Source organism: Triticum dicoccoides, chromosome 3B, assembly GCF_002162155.2.
Source record: "Triticum dicoccoides isolate Atlit2015 ecotype Zavitan chromosome 3B, WEW_v2.0, whole genome shotgun sequence".
NCBI lineage: Eukaryota > Viridiplantae > Streptophyta > Magnoliopsida > Poales > Poaceae > Triticum > Triticum dicoccoides.
The window spans coordinates 696,598,925-696,614,338 of NC_041385.1; the positions used below are offsets into that span (position 1 = coordinate 696,598,925).

The following is a 15,414-nucleotide window of genomic DNA, read 5'->3' on the forward strand; positions in this document are numbered from 1 at the left end:
ATGCCACAATAGACTGCAAAGTTGCTCTCCAACTCACAGCACAACCACCAATGGTGAAAACATAACCTGTGAGTGATCTTCTCTTATCCAAATCACCAGCAAAATCAGAATCAACAAAACCAACAAGTCCATCTCTAGTTTTTCCAAACTATAAATAAGCATTAGAAGTACCACGCAGGTATCTGAAAATCCACTGAACTGCTTTCCAATGCTATTTTCCAGGATTAGCCATGTATCTACTAACAACACTCAATGCATATGATAAGTCAGGACGAGAACAAACCATGGCATACATAAGTGAACCAACTGCACTTGAATAGGGAACTCTAGACATGTACTCAATATCTGCATCTGACTTAGGACATAAAGCTGATGATAATTTGAAGTGTGCAGCTAACGGTGTACTCACCGGTTTGGCATTATGCATATTAAAACGATGAAGAACTTTATCAATATATCCCTTCTGACTTAGATATACTTTTCCAGACGGTCTACCTCTGGATATTTCCATGCCAAGAATTTTCTTTGCTGCACCCAAATCCTTCATCTCAAATTCATTACTCAATTGCTTCTTTAGTTCATTAATCTCTGACATACTCTTTGCAGCAATAAGCATATCATCAACATAAAGGAGCAAATAAATAGTTGAACCGTTGATAGTTTTCAAATAAACACAACTATCATAATTAGACCTTTTGAAACCTTGAGAGAGCATAAAGGTGTCAAATCTCTTGTACAACTGTCTAGGGGGTTGCTTCAATCCATACATAGATTTCTTTAACTTACAGACAAGATTTTCTTTTCCAGGAATAACAAAACCTTCAGGTTGTTCCATATAAATATCCTCTTCTAATTCTCCATGTAAGAATGCAGTTTTAACATCCAATTGTTCAAGCTCAAAATCATGCATGGCAACAATACTGAGTAAAGTGCGAATAGCGCTATGCTTCACAACAGGAGAAAAGACTTCGTTATAGTCAATACCTAGAATCTGGCTATAACCTTTAGCAACTAACCTTGCTTTATATCTTGTCTCATCATTAGGAGAAACACCTTCGTCCTCTTGAAAACCCACTTGCAACGAATAGGTTTCTTCTCTCTAGGCAATTTTACTAAATCCCAAGTGCCATTCTTTTCAAGTGATTCCATCTCATCATGCATAGTGGTCATCCACTTATTACTATCACCAGAAATAATAGCCTCGGAATATGAAGAAGGCTCAGCATTACCTTCAATTTCTTCTGCAACAGATAAAGCAAAAGAAACAATATTGCACTCTTCAATTAACCTGTCAGGTTTATTAATACCTCGCCTAACTCTGTCACATGCAAGATTCCAACTGGGTGGAACAATAGGCTGATTTGGAGTGGGAGTGACATGTTCATTATCAATGACGGGTTCATCATGTGCATCAACAATTTCACTACCAGATGTATCACTTGTTTCAATAACATGCTCCACCTGAACAATAGGCTGCTGAATAGTAGGCTGCTGTTCACTCTCAACAGGAACATTAGTAGATGAAGCATCTTGTAACATAGCAGTTTCATTAAAGATAACATTTCTGCTAATAACAACCTTCTGGGTTTCAGGATTCCACAATTTAAAACCTTTAACACCAGACTTATAACCAAGAAAGATGCACTTAACAGCCCTAGGCTCCAACTTTCCATTATCAACATGAGCATAAGCAGTGCAACCAAAAACTCTCAACTGTGAATAATCAGCAGGTGAACTAGACCATACCTCAATTGGAATTTTCTTATTAAGAGCAATAGACGGTGAACGGTTAATGAGATAACAAGCAGTGGAAGCGGCCTCAGCCCCAAAACGCCTATGCACACCTGTATTGGACAACATGCAACGGGCTCTGAAAATAATGGTCCTGTTTATACGCTCAGCAACACCATTTTGTTGAGGAGTATAAGGAACGGTGTAATATCTGACAATGCCTTCAGAGTTGCAATAATTCTTAAATTGCTTAGAACAGAATTCCATACCATTACCAGTGCGAAGTATTTTTTTACCTTCCTTTCAGTTTGTCTTTCAACCATAATCTTCCACTCCTTAAAAGCTGAGAATGCTTCATATTTATGCTTCAAGAAATAAGGCCAAACTTTTCTCGAATAATCATCAATAATAGTCAGCATGTAACTAGCACCACCTAGTGACTTCTTGCGAGATGGTCCCCATAAATCAGAATGCACATAATCAAGAATATCTTCAGTTATATGAGTCGAAGTGTTGAACTCCACCCTCTTGTGCTTGCCGAAGATACAATGCTCACAAAATTTCAATTTACCAGGTTCATATCCATCAAGAAGACCTCTTATTTAACTCTGCTAAACCAAGTTCACTCATATGTCCAAGACGCATATGCCAAAGGTTAGCAGCATCACAATCAAAATTCTTTGAAATAACTGGAGTAGCGTTACCTGAAACGGTAGAACCTCGAAGGTAATAAAGACCATTGGTCGAACTTAAGTCACCTTTAATCACAACAAGGGAACCTTTGGTGACTTTCAAAACACTATCTCCATCTGAATACTTGTACCCCTTTGCATCAAGGGCACTAACAGAGATAAGATTTCTCTTCATCTTCGGAATATACCGAACATCTGTCAAAGTTCTGATTATGCCATCAAACATCTTGATTCGAACGGAACCTATGCCTTCAATCTTGCATGGTGAATTATCAAAATCCAAAACGAATCTAGCAGAAGTAGTGGAATCAAAAGTATTAAACCAATCTCTATGTGGAAACATATGAAAAGTGCATGCAGTGTCAAGTACCCACTCATCATAGGTCTCAGCACATCCAGCAATAACGACAAGAGCATCATCGGAACTATCATCACGAGCAACGTTAGCAGAATTGTCACCTTGTTTGTTACCTTTCCTCTTTTCTTTGTTCTGCAACTTAAAACACTCTGAGATGTCATGCCCGTCTCTTTTGCAATATCTGCAATATTTCTTGTCTCTGGATTGCGACCGGCCCCTGTAGCCGTTTTTACTTTTGCCTCTATTTCCATTATTGGAGTTCTTCTCCTTTGTCCCGCCACGAACAGATAATCCCTCGGCTTGGGATGAACTCGAACCATCATGAGGCACCATTAATTTTATCTTCTCCTTGGAGTTCAAAGCTTCATAAACTTCATTAAGCGTGAGAGTATCACGACTATATAATATGGTGTCTCTAAAATTGGTATAAGAACTTGGCAGTGAACAAAGTAACATTAAAGCAGTATCTTCCTCTTCATACTTAACCTCCATTGCAACTAGATCGGATATGATCTCTTTAAATTCTGAAATATGATTCAAAACGTTACCTCCCTCGGGTAGCCTGTGCAGGAACAATTTCTGCTTCAAATGCATCTTGCTGGTGAGATCTTTAGTCATGCAAATCCCTTCCAGCTTTAACCATAGAGCGGCGGCAGTTTTCTCGCTCAAAACTTCCTGCAAAATATTATTATGCAAATGGAGTTGAATTTTTTACGATCAATTCTTTTCTCCTCATCAGTCCAGTCCTCAATTCGGTTCTTCCCAAAACTATCCAGTGCTTCATCATAGTCGGTCTGTGCCAACAACGCCCGCGTCTTGAGTTGTCATAGGGTAAACCTTGTTTCACGGTCCAGCAGCGGAAGATCATACTTCATGGATGCCATGAGTCGATTAAATCTATGTACACAAAATAGTACAAACCCGTAGAAAAATTCTTGATAGAATTAAAGTTGCGGATCAAAAGAAATAGGATAAATAGCACCTCGCAGATATTGGACAGTGGTAGTAGTAGCAAACAAAGGACGAAACAAGGATCAGCCAACTAGTACTAGTACTCCTGTAGCCGTCACGTGAGCAAGCAATCAACTAGTAGTAGTAGTACTCGAGTAGATTAACTTCAAGTAGTAGCAGCAGCAACGTAGCCTGGTGCCTCGGGACTTGAAGCCAGCAAAACAATCCACGGCAAGGGAAATTGACTGTCTCGGCGACTTGACCGACTGATGCGTTTTCTGCTGCACCTACTTCTCTGGTCTTGATTTATCCTCGAGACCAGCAGTGGAGATTGCCGGATCAGACAACAACACGGGAGGCGTGCGCGTAGGAACAGTCGGTCTCGGCTGTATCAGAAAATCGATCCGCCTCGGATCGACGGATCGCCTGGACGTGCGGCAGCACGCACGATGTAACTCTCGATCTCAAATCTCGTATCTGAAATCTCAGCTCTGTATACCACTTGTTAGATAATAACGAAACATAAACGAGACAAAGAGACACGGATTTTTATGTGGAAACCCTTGCGAGAGAAAACCACGGACGCACGAAGGCGCAATCATTATGAGGAGGAGTATTACAAGCACGAGACGGCATGCCGTCTGAGATGCGACTACATGGAGTATATATGAGGGGCAACACATAGGAGTCCTTGTAGGACAATTAAATGAGTTGTACTCGTACGCGTCGACGCCAACGCAAAAGCCCACATAGGTTATACTACGTCTAGTCCAACACGATACTAGAATTTGGATCACAATTTAACAAGCTGGGCTAGCCGCTACGACACATTAGTGTTTGTGCTAAACTTGTAGCATAACATAAAGGAACTAAACTACAATAGTAAAAAGTTAAACATTCGCAAAAAATCCCAAAAACTAAAATACAAGTGAGAGATCGAACAGAGGAACTCCTACTACTAAACCAGGTCACCAGCGACCTTAATTCCTAGGAATATGTGTCTTAAACCTCGAACAATTCATGAAAATGTGAACATTTTTGTGGATTCTTAAGCATTTTGCTTTAATGCAACCCGCCGTATTGATGAATTTCGTCCGGTTAGTTCAAATAGTGTTTGAAATGTATGCGGATAGCATTGGATGACCGGCTGCCGCATCCGAGTCCGCGGACGGATGCGGTGTCCGGTTTGCGGGTCAGCCTTGGAGATGCCCTAAGCCGACAAAAATGGCCACCCTGGCTGCATTTGCTCTTGTCGCCGAGCACAAATGACGTCCATGACTTGACAAGAGAAGTAGAGAACACGCGCATTTGTAGTAGCCCATTTGCATGAAACAAACATAATTAGTTGACAAAATGATGAGTACGTGAACATAACATAGTACATGCCAATGTTTTCTTTTCAAACAGGGATTTACCAGATTTCTACAGATAAAACCAGTCGAAACAATATGCAAGTCTTACACAGCTGGTTGAACCGAGCCTGGAGCAAATTTAAACGTAGAGCAGAACCCGACTCAAGCAATCGATGCATTATCGGGTTAAAAATCCGGACTATTCGCTTTCGATTTATTACAAGTTTTTGAACGCACATGCAGTACAAACATCAGTAGCACAGTCAGACTAGTAGTACAAAGTAACGGCAGACCTGCTTTATTTGATCACACACACCAAAATGCAATTCACACGGTAGAAGAAGCACACCAAGACGCCAGCTTAAGATAGACAGAAATGCCATGACGTACAAGAAGCGGCGCAGATGGATCATCCGTTTATTTCACCCCGCTCTCTCACTCTTCCTATTTCACCCTCGCTGATTTTAAGATGAAGAAAAAAGACATGGATCAGGTACTTAATTAGTTGGTGCTTTGCTTCATAAGGAATATATATATCAACCAGAGGAATAAATAAAATAAATGATCAATTTGCGTTGCGGCACCCTTACCTGCTGCTAGGTTCTTCCGATGAATTTGCTGCATCTTCCAGTGAATCTGCTTCATGATCAGGGAAGGCGTATACCTGTTGCAGACTCCTTTCTTGAGGATTAGTATTGGTGAGTCCAATCCTCTTCAATTGTGAATCTCCGAGGCCATGGCTGGACATGAGCAGCCAGACGAAGGTGATGAACTCCCCTCCTGTGCTCAGTTGTTCCATGTGCCTCTCCGGCCTCGACTTGCCTGCAGCGTAAATAAGGAGCCTCGCCCACACGGAAGCTAACTCCTCGAGCAATTTTTTCCTGTTTGATGGCAAGACAAGTCCCAGAACCCCATGGACTATAAACTCAAGCTCTATGGGATCCTTAAGAAATATAGCTTCCGGGCTAGCACTGAGCGGCAGCATAGAAGGGTGGGTAGCCAAAAGGTACATCATGTATCTGGATAGTTTCCGGCATACCTCCATCATGTTCATACCCACTCCTGCAGTGTTTGCCTCATGTACTTCACTCAAATGTTTCTCAGTCAATACATGCAACGCCACAATACCAATACCAAAATCTGGAATACTTGCCAACAAGTTATTCCATAGCATGCTTAATCTAATGTAGCCTACAAGGGAGTTTACATCCCTAAAGAGACGAATCTGCCCTGCAATACACTCCATTGTGAACTCATCCACATCCACGCACTCTGTGTCTAACAGCTTGCTCACCCAAAATATTTTCTTCTTTTCAACATGGACCAAACCCGCAAACCATTTGACCATGGCCATCACTCCTTGACTGAATGTTCTGGCTTGGGTATTGCCAGTCATCCAGCTCGAATAGTTGTACTGTCCCATTGACCTGACAAAACATTGCTTCTTCTCCGACCATCCAAGGTCACTGGAAAAAATAAGCCAGGACAGCATGGCAAGCTTATCCCACTTCCGAACCTTCAGCCATGCCCATGTCCAGGGTGACATCATGAAAATAAACATCGCACAGAGTTCTAGGAAAAAACCTCCCCAAAAAAGGGAATAAGTGATTGCAATGTCAGTTTTGCTATACCTTTGCTTGTCACTTGCAAAGAACATAGCGAAAGCAACAACAGCGGACATCTGAGAGATGCATCTAAGTATGATAGCACTCCTTGTTCTGACCACGAGAGCCTTAGTGTACAGATCAGCATACATCACACTAAGAATAATACCGACTATCTTGATCACCTTTTTGCTGTCATCTCCGATTGACCACCATGAGGAGACAAGATCAATATCCTCTTCACTAGACAAGATGTCGTGTCCACAAATGATATTATGGGCACGTGGCATTGAACACAGAGTTATATAAACAATGCTATCATATCCATCCTTGTCCATCTTCTCTACGCTATCATGGTGTGGCAACTTTTTGTAATGATGTCCACTTGAGCTCTCAAAGATTTTGTAGCAACCACTCTTGAGAGACCAAGTTCTTTCCGCATACTTGATAATTCCAACAACAAACACAAAGACACCAGACACTATAAGCACCGGGCTGTGTCTTCCAATGGACTTCCAGAAAACATATATAGCTAAGACAGATTGCACCACCAGATTCAGCAAATGCCTCAACCACAAATTGTTGTCTTCCATGGCAAAGGCAGTAATAGTGTCCTGCCCGCCAAGATGGATGAGAAGAAATGGTGCCCAAAAGAAAGCCAGTGGTGATATTTCCCCTGGTGTATGCATTTCAGTGGTGATATCCCCAAGTCGTGAGATGAGGCCAAGGGTATACACTGCTACAAAGTCTGCCCCGAGATAAGCTGCCCAAATGGAGAGTCTTAGTAGCATGCTGCTGCTATGCCGTCGAAGGCTGCCAGTAAAGAACAAGAAAATTTGTAGTGTGAAACTGAGGAGCACAAACAGCTGAATTTCCCATACATTGAACAGTTTGACCAAATCCTCCATTCCAGGCATGCTAGTTTTCTTATATCTCTGACACCCTGGTGGATAAGTTTTAGAAGTTACGAGTGAGATATGCAAGATGGGAAAGTAGCATAGTCATCCAAAGTTCCAAACTCAAATATGGATGTACTTTCACCTTTATGCATGCCTAACAAGAAAGTTCTAAATATCTAGCAGATGGAACAATTAATTGGAAGATAGCACTGCTGAAAATCTAATATCAAATTATATTCTAACATGTAAGAAATCGCGGGAGAAATGATTTCGCGGTGGCCTCTCCCAGCAGCTATAGCGGCCGCCATAGCGGGCAATCACGGCAAATAGCGGAAATTTTTCTGGCGTGGGAGATGATTTCTGGAGGGTTTTTCTGATTTTTGAGCCATTTAGAGGGATATGTGAAGGATATCGCGACAACAACCATAGCGTAGCGGCGAGGCTCCCGGGCAGCTATAACGCAGCTATCGCGGCTGTTTCACAGGCTATTTTAATCTATGATATTAACTAAGCTGAGAGATGGATATATTGTAATGTGTATATATATGTTGGAATTCTGAACTATGATCAGATGCCTAATCAATTTAAAACAGGAAATATATCAATTGGCATGAATATAAAAATTATACTTATCAAAGTAAACTCGAAATCAGAATTCATTTCGTAATTGAAAAAATAAGTAAGAGTTCTAGTTTGTAATTAAAGCATAGGAACCAATCATCATTGCATGCTCGCTCGTCGGCTCATGTATGCCACTGCCGGAATCCCGCTTATCTCCCACTGCACCACCGCCGAGGGCTTGTGGACGAATAGAGCCACCGTCGAGCTTCGTTTCATTGAAAACAGAACGAGGGGACGACAACGATAGCGTAGAGCACCCGCAAAGGTGATTATCTTTTGCCTTTTTCATTATTGTTTTACTGTTTTCAATCGAATTCAACATGGAATACTACAATCCGTAGATGAATAGGTTAAGGGAGATGTTCTTCGAGGATCCTTCATCGGAGCAGGAGGAAGAAGATGACTACAGTTTTGAGATAGTCATTGTTGTGGTTGTTCACGAGGACTTCCTCGCGGCGCATCGAAGTATGGAGAATCGACAAGTTCATACCTGTCTCCAGGATAATCTAGTTGAGCACCTGTGGGCACTTCATAGCACTTGATTGATGTGCTTTCTATCGTGCTCTTTATTCGGTTTATTATGTCATTTGGACCCTTTCGTGTGTTTGAATTTGAATTATTAAATCTGGAAACTTACAATTTGAAGTGTTGTTGAATAAATTATAAGTTCAGACTTATATGTGTGCAAATATCCAGTCGAAATGAAGTATGTAAATCCAAACTTACAAGAATTGATTAACAAATTTTTCTAGGGAGTTAAGTGTCAGGAGTTCGTCTCTGTATCCAGTATCCGTCTCTGTATCGTATAGTTCGAAGGCGCGATGCTTTGGTTGCATCGGTCTTCGCCTCGATACCCCTGGATATCCAGTTTAGAAGATCGTTAGTGGGCAATCGTTGGGAAGAGTGGCTGCATCTAGTTAGGAGACTGATGCAGGTACAACTATCTCAACAACCTGATAAATTACGCTGGAATCTCACTAGGTCGGGGGGATTCACGGTTAAATCAATGTATGTTGATGTTATTAATTCCAGCTCGATTCCTACTTCAAAGCATGTGTGGGACGTCAGAGTTCCTTTAAAGATCAAGGTGTTTATGTGGTTTCTACATAAACAGGTGATCTTAACAAAGGATAATCTTATTAAGCGTAATTGGACAGGACCTACTAGGTGTAGTTTCTGTGATCAGGGTGAAACCATTAAACATCTTTTCTTTGACTGCCCACTAGCTAGAATTCTTTGGACGACTATTCAAGTCACTTTCAATATTACCCCACCAAGGTCGGTTAACATGTTGTTTGGGACATGGCTAACTAGGGTAGAGCCCGGGTTAGCAAAACATATTCGCTTGGGGGTTTGCGCTTTTTTGTGGGCGCTTTGGAATTGCAGAAATGACTTCGTCTTTAACAGATCAACAAATATCCATGTTTTGCAGGTTATCTTCCGAGCAACGGCTCTTATCCGTTCCTGGTCGCTACTCACTCCGACGGAGGCCAGGGAGCTTTTGGTTACTGCTGCTATCCGATGGGAGATGGTAGCTCGGGATATATTCAGCCGGTTTGGATGGCGGTCGTGTAACAGGATAGGCAATTAGTTTACCTGTCTATTTTGGAGCCAAACGGCTGTGATGTATAAGTGCTTTGGCTAGCTTGTGTATCTAGCCTTCGGGCTCTGTGTGAGCCTTTTCTTACTTTTCTTGTTGACAACCTTGAGACTTGGAGACTTTGTGGACTATTTTATGCTTAATAAGATGGCCGTATGCATCATGCTGATGCAGAGGCCGGGGAAGCCCCCCTTTTCGAAAAAAAAAGTGTCAGGAGTTCGGCTAGGAACCGTTCTATTGAGCTCCTCAAAATTGAGAAGATAAGATTTGAGGGGCTAAATTTTAGAGTTTCGACTAGAGATGCTCTAACATCTTGGGAGCAGTTAATATTATGGTTTTAAATAACGCGCTATAGCAGTTATAGTATTTAGAAGATGTCATGTGCTAAGGGACGTTGGTCCAAACACATAAACAAACATCTTAAATAACGCTCTATAGCACCACTATAGCATACTATAGTTTTTAGAAGAGATCCGTCGCTAAGAGACATAATCCGCTATTTAAAACTACTGTAATAAACCTGATCAAAATTTAGAAGCGAAAGCTGGCCAGAATCAATGGGGGTGCGAAGATTAACATAAGAGAACACAAAGGGTGCATTTCAAGACAACAAAAAACAAGGACTGCACCTCAGACTAGTTTATGTGACTGAGATTATTAAACAATCCAAAGTACGGGCGTGTACCTTAGACTAGCAGACGGAAGCTTCAGTTACTCTGAACCAAGTCTTTTGTAACTAGTTGTGGCATGTGAAGCCGGCATTGTTGGTAGGCATGTTTACAAGTAATACCGTGTTGTCTAGATCTATTCCTTTCTTGTAGGAGGAGAGGCGTAAAGAAGCACTAAGATCTCACAATAATACTGTCCTTTAGATTGATACATTTCTTGCAAGGAGAGGAAAGAGTAAAGAGAGAGATGCTTTTCTTGCTTACAACATGCAATCTTAATTCATCAAAAATTAATACTAGCAGTAGATTCATCAAGAGTTGGCAAATTTTAACATGGTCTTTCTTACCTCCTTTTTTCACATGAAAGGCAAGAAGATAAGAAGTACACAGACCTCCCACTTATGGAATCAACGGAGGTAAGAAGATAAGATGTACTCAGACCCACTACTTAATAAAATCAACGGCCTATATCTATTATATACTCTTACCTTTCATGTGAAAAGAGAACGTAAGAGAGACCATCATGCTCCCTTTTACCCTCTCTTTTTACATGTGAGGTAAGAAGGTAAGAGTTAAACATACCACTAATTAATGAGATCAATGGCTCGGATCTATTATATACTCTTAATTACCTCTCATGTGAAAAGAGGCGGTAAGATGGAGTATGTTAAAACTGCTCGACAAAATTAGATCACGCTTTCACGAAAATACCCTAATTAGTCCGTGAGACTAAATGTATCTGGTTTTAACAACCGAGGGTAAATGACCATTTCTAAACATTTTGAAGTTGCAACCACACTAAAAAAGGAAAATGTAAATTTTATCAAGAAAATACTAGTACGTCTCAAGCTTCGTGTGGTTTTACCTTTGGCATAAAGCCAGAGCCAGCTGCAAGTAGTACATTTGTTTGTTTAAAAAAGATTGCACTTGCCTGACACCGTGTTTAGTTCCTTCTTTGAATCTACTAATCTATAAGGGCATCTCTCGTGACCCAAACTGGACACAATATCCATCTATGAACACGAAGGGAGCAGTCCACAGACATGGATGCGGGAGGTCATTCAAAGCAATCCGCATGCATTTCAAACCAGGTTTAAAATAACTAGACAAATTTAAGCAACAAGTCAGATTTCATTCAAAGTTCGGAGATAATTTGCATATATGATCCATATTTCGACCGATTAGTGACGTCATCAAGGTGCTTAGCATCTTTTTTCGACAAAGGGTGAATTTTATTGGCTCAAAATGAAGCATTAAGAGGATACAAACACAAAGAGCACACGTCTAGCCTCTGCGTAGTTAGGATGTACACAACCAACACCAACACACGCACACAAAAACACGCCGGCAAATAGCAAAGTCATATAAGACCAAAGCCATGCGTTGGCGAGAAAAATGAACATCAAAGCGCTTAGCATCTACTGTCAGTATTCTTTGCCACTATCAGAAATTCGATACGGTGCAAAATGCCACGCATTGTAAAGTGATATTTTTTCGGTAATCATGACAAGGATGTGATGGTTCTGGATTTAACTCCATGTAAAGACTATAAGGGCATGTTTGGTTGCCTTCTGCAATAGTACCTGCATTTCATCCTCATATCAACTCAGCCTGGTTGAGCAAAAACATGCAACAAACCAACATCTGCATGTTGTTTGGTTGCCTGCATTGCACCAATGAGCACTTTAGGGTTGGGTGTTTGGTTGCCTGCATATGTGCTGAAGGGCTGAGCAGATGCAAATAGCAACTGTTTGGATGCATACACGTTTGTGTTCTACTCACCCCATTCAAATATGGTGGCCTTACCGCCACATTATCAGCACAACAACATGCACAACTGATAGGAGGCAAACAATGCAAACAAGCAATGCACATGAAGATAACAACAGATTAAAAGGCTAAGTAATATACTAGGGCCATCATTAAAGACCGCAGGGGCATCCCATGCCCCTGCTTCACGCCAGGGTGCTGATCCTGGCCAAAATATTAACATATTCGCAACATAAATTCAAACGATCACAATCATCGGCAACACAAACTAATAACACTACTAACAGTTCCATACTTTCATGACAAGATAGGGTAACTGACGATCTAGAGAGCCCGGGAGAAGTAGCTGACACATGTATGCTTGATACAGTGCACCCTACACATGATCGAGTTGTCATGGTTGTAAATCTGCACCTTCAGGCCCAGGTCAGAGATCCCCATGACGACGAGGTCGCCGGGGATGATCCCGTGGCAGGAGCAGAAGTACTGCCAGCCCCGACCAAGCACCATCTCCCCCTGGAAGTTCTAGACCTGAACCCAGAACTTACACCACTCGTTAGTCGACAGCCTGATGACGCCGACGGCTTGATCACCAGCCACTGCTTCATCACATCCCTGAACTTGGGCGGGATGACGAGCATGGTGAGATCCTCCTCATCCTTGATCTGGCAGTAGAAACTGAAGGAAATATGCCCTAGAGGCAATAATAAAGTTATTATTTATTTCCTTATTTCAGGATAAATGTTTATTATTCATGCTAGAATTGTGTTAACCGGAAACTTAGTACATGTGTGAATACATAGACAAAACATAGTGTCCCTAGTATGCCTGTACTTGACTAGCTCATTAATCAAAGATGGTTATGTTTCCTAACCATAGACATGTGTTGTCATTTGATGAACGGGATCACATCATTAGGAGAATGATGTGATGGAAATGGCCCATCCGTTAGCTTAGCATTATGGTCGTTACAGTTTCATTCCTGCTGCTTTCTTTATGACTTATACATGTTCCTCAGACTATGAGATTATGCAACTCCCGAATACCGGAGGAACACCTTGTGTGCTATCAAAAGTCACAACATAAATGGGTGATTATAAAGATGCTCTATAGGTGTCTCCGAAGGTGTTTGTTGGGTTGGCATAGATCAAGATTAGGATTTGTCACTCCGTGTTTCGGAGAGGTATCTCTGGGCCCTCTCGGTAATGCTCATCACTATAAGCCATGCAAGCAATGTGACTAATGAGTTAGTTGCGGGATGAAGTATTACGGAATGAGTAAAGAGACTTGCCAGTAACGAGATTGAACTAGGTATGATGATACTGACAATCGAATCTTGGGCAAGTAACATACCGATGACAAAGGGAACAACGTATGTTGTTATGCGGTTTGACCGATAAAGATCTTCGTAGAATATGTAGGAGACAATATGAGCATCCAGGTTCCTCTATTGGTTATTGATCGGAGATGTTACTCGATCATGTCTACATAGTTCTCGAACCCATAGGGTCCGCACGCTTAACGTTCGATAATGATTTGTATTATGAGTTGTGTGTTTTGATGATTGAAGTTTGTTTGGAGTCCCAGATGAGATCGCGGACATGACGAGGAGTCTCGAAATGGTCGAGACATAAAGATTGATATATTGGAAGGCTATATTCGGGCATCGGAAAGGTTTCAGAGAAGTCCGGGTATTTTCCGGAGTACCGGGAGGTTACCGGAACCCCCCGGGGAGTTGTTGGGCCTTAGTGGGCCTTAGTGGGAAAGGAGAGGCAGCGCCAGGAGGTGCCCCCCCAAGCCCAGTCCGAATTGGACAAGGGGTTGGGGGCACCGGCCCCCTTCTCCCTTCCTTTCCCCTTCTCCTTGAGGTGGAATCCTACTAGGACTTGGAGTCCTAGTAGGACTCCCCTCTCCTGGTGCGCCCTGCAAGGGCCGGCTAGCCTCCCCCTCCCTCCTTTATATACGGGGGCAGGGGTCTGCTACCTCTTGAGCATGCGTTGGTTTTTCCCTTGAAGAGGAAAGGGTGATGCAACAAAGTAGCGTAAGTATTTCCCTCAATTTTTGAGAACCAAGGTATCAATCCAGTAGGAGGCTCCTCAAAAGTCCCACGCACCTACACAAACAAACAAGAACCTCGCAACCAACGCGATAAAGGGGTTGTCAATCCCTTCACGGTAACTTGTAAAAGTGAGATCTGATAGAGATAATAAGATAATATAAATATTTTTGGTATTTTTATGATATATATTGGAAAGTAAAAGATGCAAATAAAAGTAGATGGGAAACTTATATGATAAAAGATAGACCCGGGGGCCATAGGTTTCACTAGTGGCTTCTCTCAAGATAGCATAAGTATTACAGTGGGTGAACAAATTACTGTCGAGCAATTGATAGAAAAACGCATAGTTATGAGATTATCTAGGCATGATCATGTATATAGGCATCACATCCGTAACAAGTAGATCGAAACGATTCTGCATCTACTACTATTACTCCACACATCGACCGACTCCTGCCTGCATCTAGAGTATTAAGTTCATGAAGAATGGGCATAAATTCATGCAATATGATATAAACCCCATCTTTTTATCCTCGATGGCAACAATACAATACGTGCCTTGTTGCCCCTGCTGTCACTGGGAAAGGACACCACATGATTGAACCCAAAGCTAAGCACTTCTCCCATTGCAAGAAAGATCAATCTAGTAGGCCAAACCAAACTGATAATTCAAAGAGACTTGCAAAGATAACTTAATCACACATAAAAGAATTCAGAGGAGATTCAAATATTTCTCATAGATAAACTTGATCATAAACCCACAATTCGTCGGATCTCGACAAACACACCGCAAAAATAGTTACATCGAATAGATCTCCAAGAAGGTCGAGGATAACTTTGTATTGAGATTCAAGGAGAGAGAAGAAGACATCTAGCTAATAACTATGGATACGAAGGTCTGTGGTAAACTACTCACAACTCATCAGAGAGGCCTTGAAGATGATGTAGAGGCCCTCCATGGTCGATTCCCCCTCCAGTGGAGCACCGACGAAGGCTCCAAGATGGGATCTCATGGATACAGAAGGTTGCGGCGGTGGAATTAGGTTTCCGTGGTGCTCCTCGATGTTTTCAGGGTACAGGAGTATATATAGGCAAAGGAGGTAGGTCGG

The 15,414-nt window shown here is 41.8% G+C and overlaps 1 protein-coding gene across 1 annotated transcript; it reads right to left on the reverse strand.

Annotated features, from left to right (window-relative positions):
- Nucleotides 1-5,064: 5,064 nt before the first annotated feature.
- LOC119277944 lies at nt 5,065-10,576 on the reverse strand. Its single transcript, XM_037559293.1, has 3 exons — nt 10,494-10,576; nt 5,675-7,631; nt 5,065-5,542 (listed from the first exon to the last, which is right to left on the reverse strand). Exons 2-3 carry the CDS (start codon nt 7,603-7,605, stop codon nt 5,494-5,496), a joined length of 1,980 nt encoding a protein of 659 aa, XP_037415190.1. The 5' UTR covers nt 7,606-7,631; nt 10,494-10,576; the 3' UTR covers nt 5,065-5,493.
- Between the last annotated feature and the right edge of the window lie 4,838 nt (nt 10,577-15,414).

Excerpts from the sequence above, each read along its gene's own strand:
- LOC119277944 (XM_037559293.1), bottom strand. The coding sequence starts at position 7,605 with ATGCCTGGAATGGAGGATTTGGTCAAACTGTTCAATGTATGGGAAATT. Across the intron at positions 5,543-5,674 it reads TCGGAAGAACCTAGCAGCAG|CGAGGGTGAAATAGGAAGAG; the intron begins GTAAGGGTGCCG and ends TCTTAAAATCAG.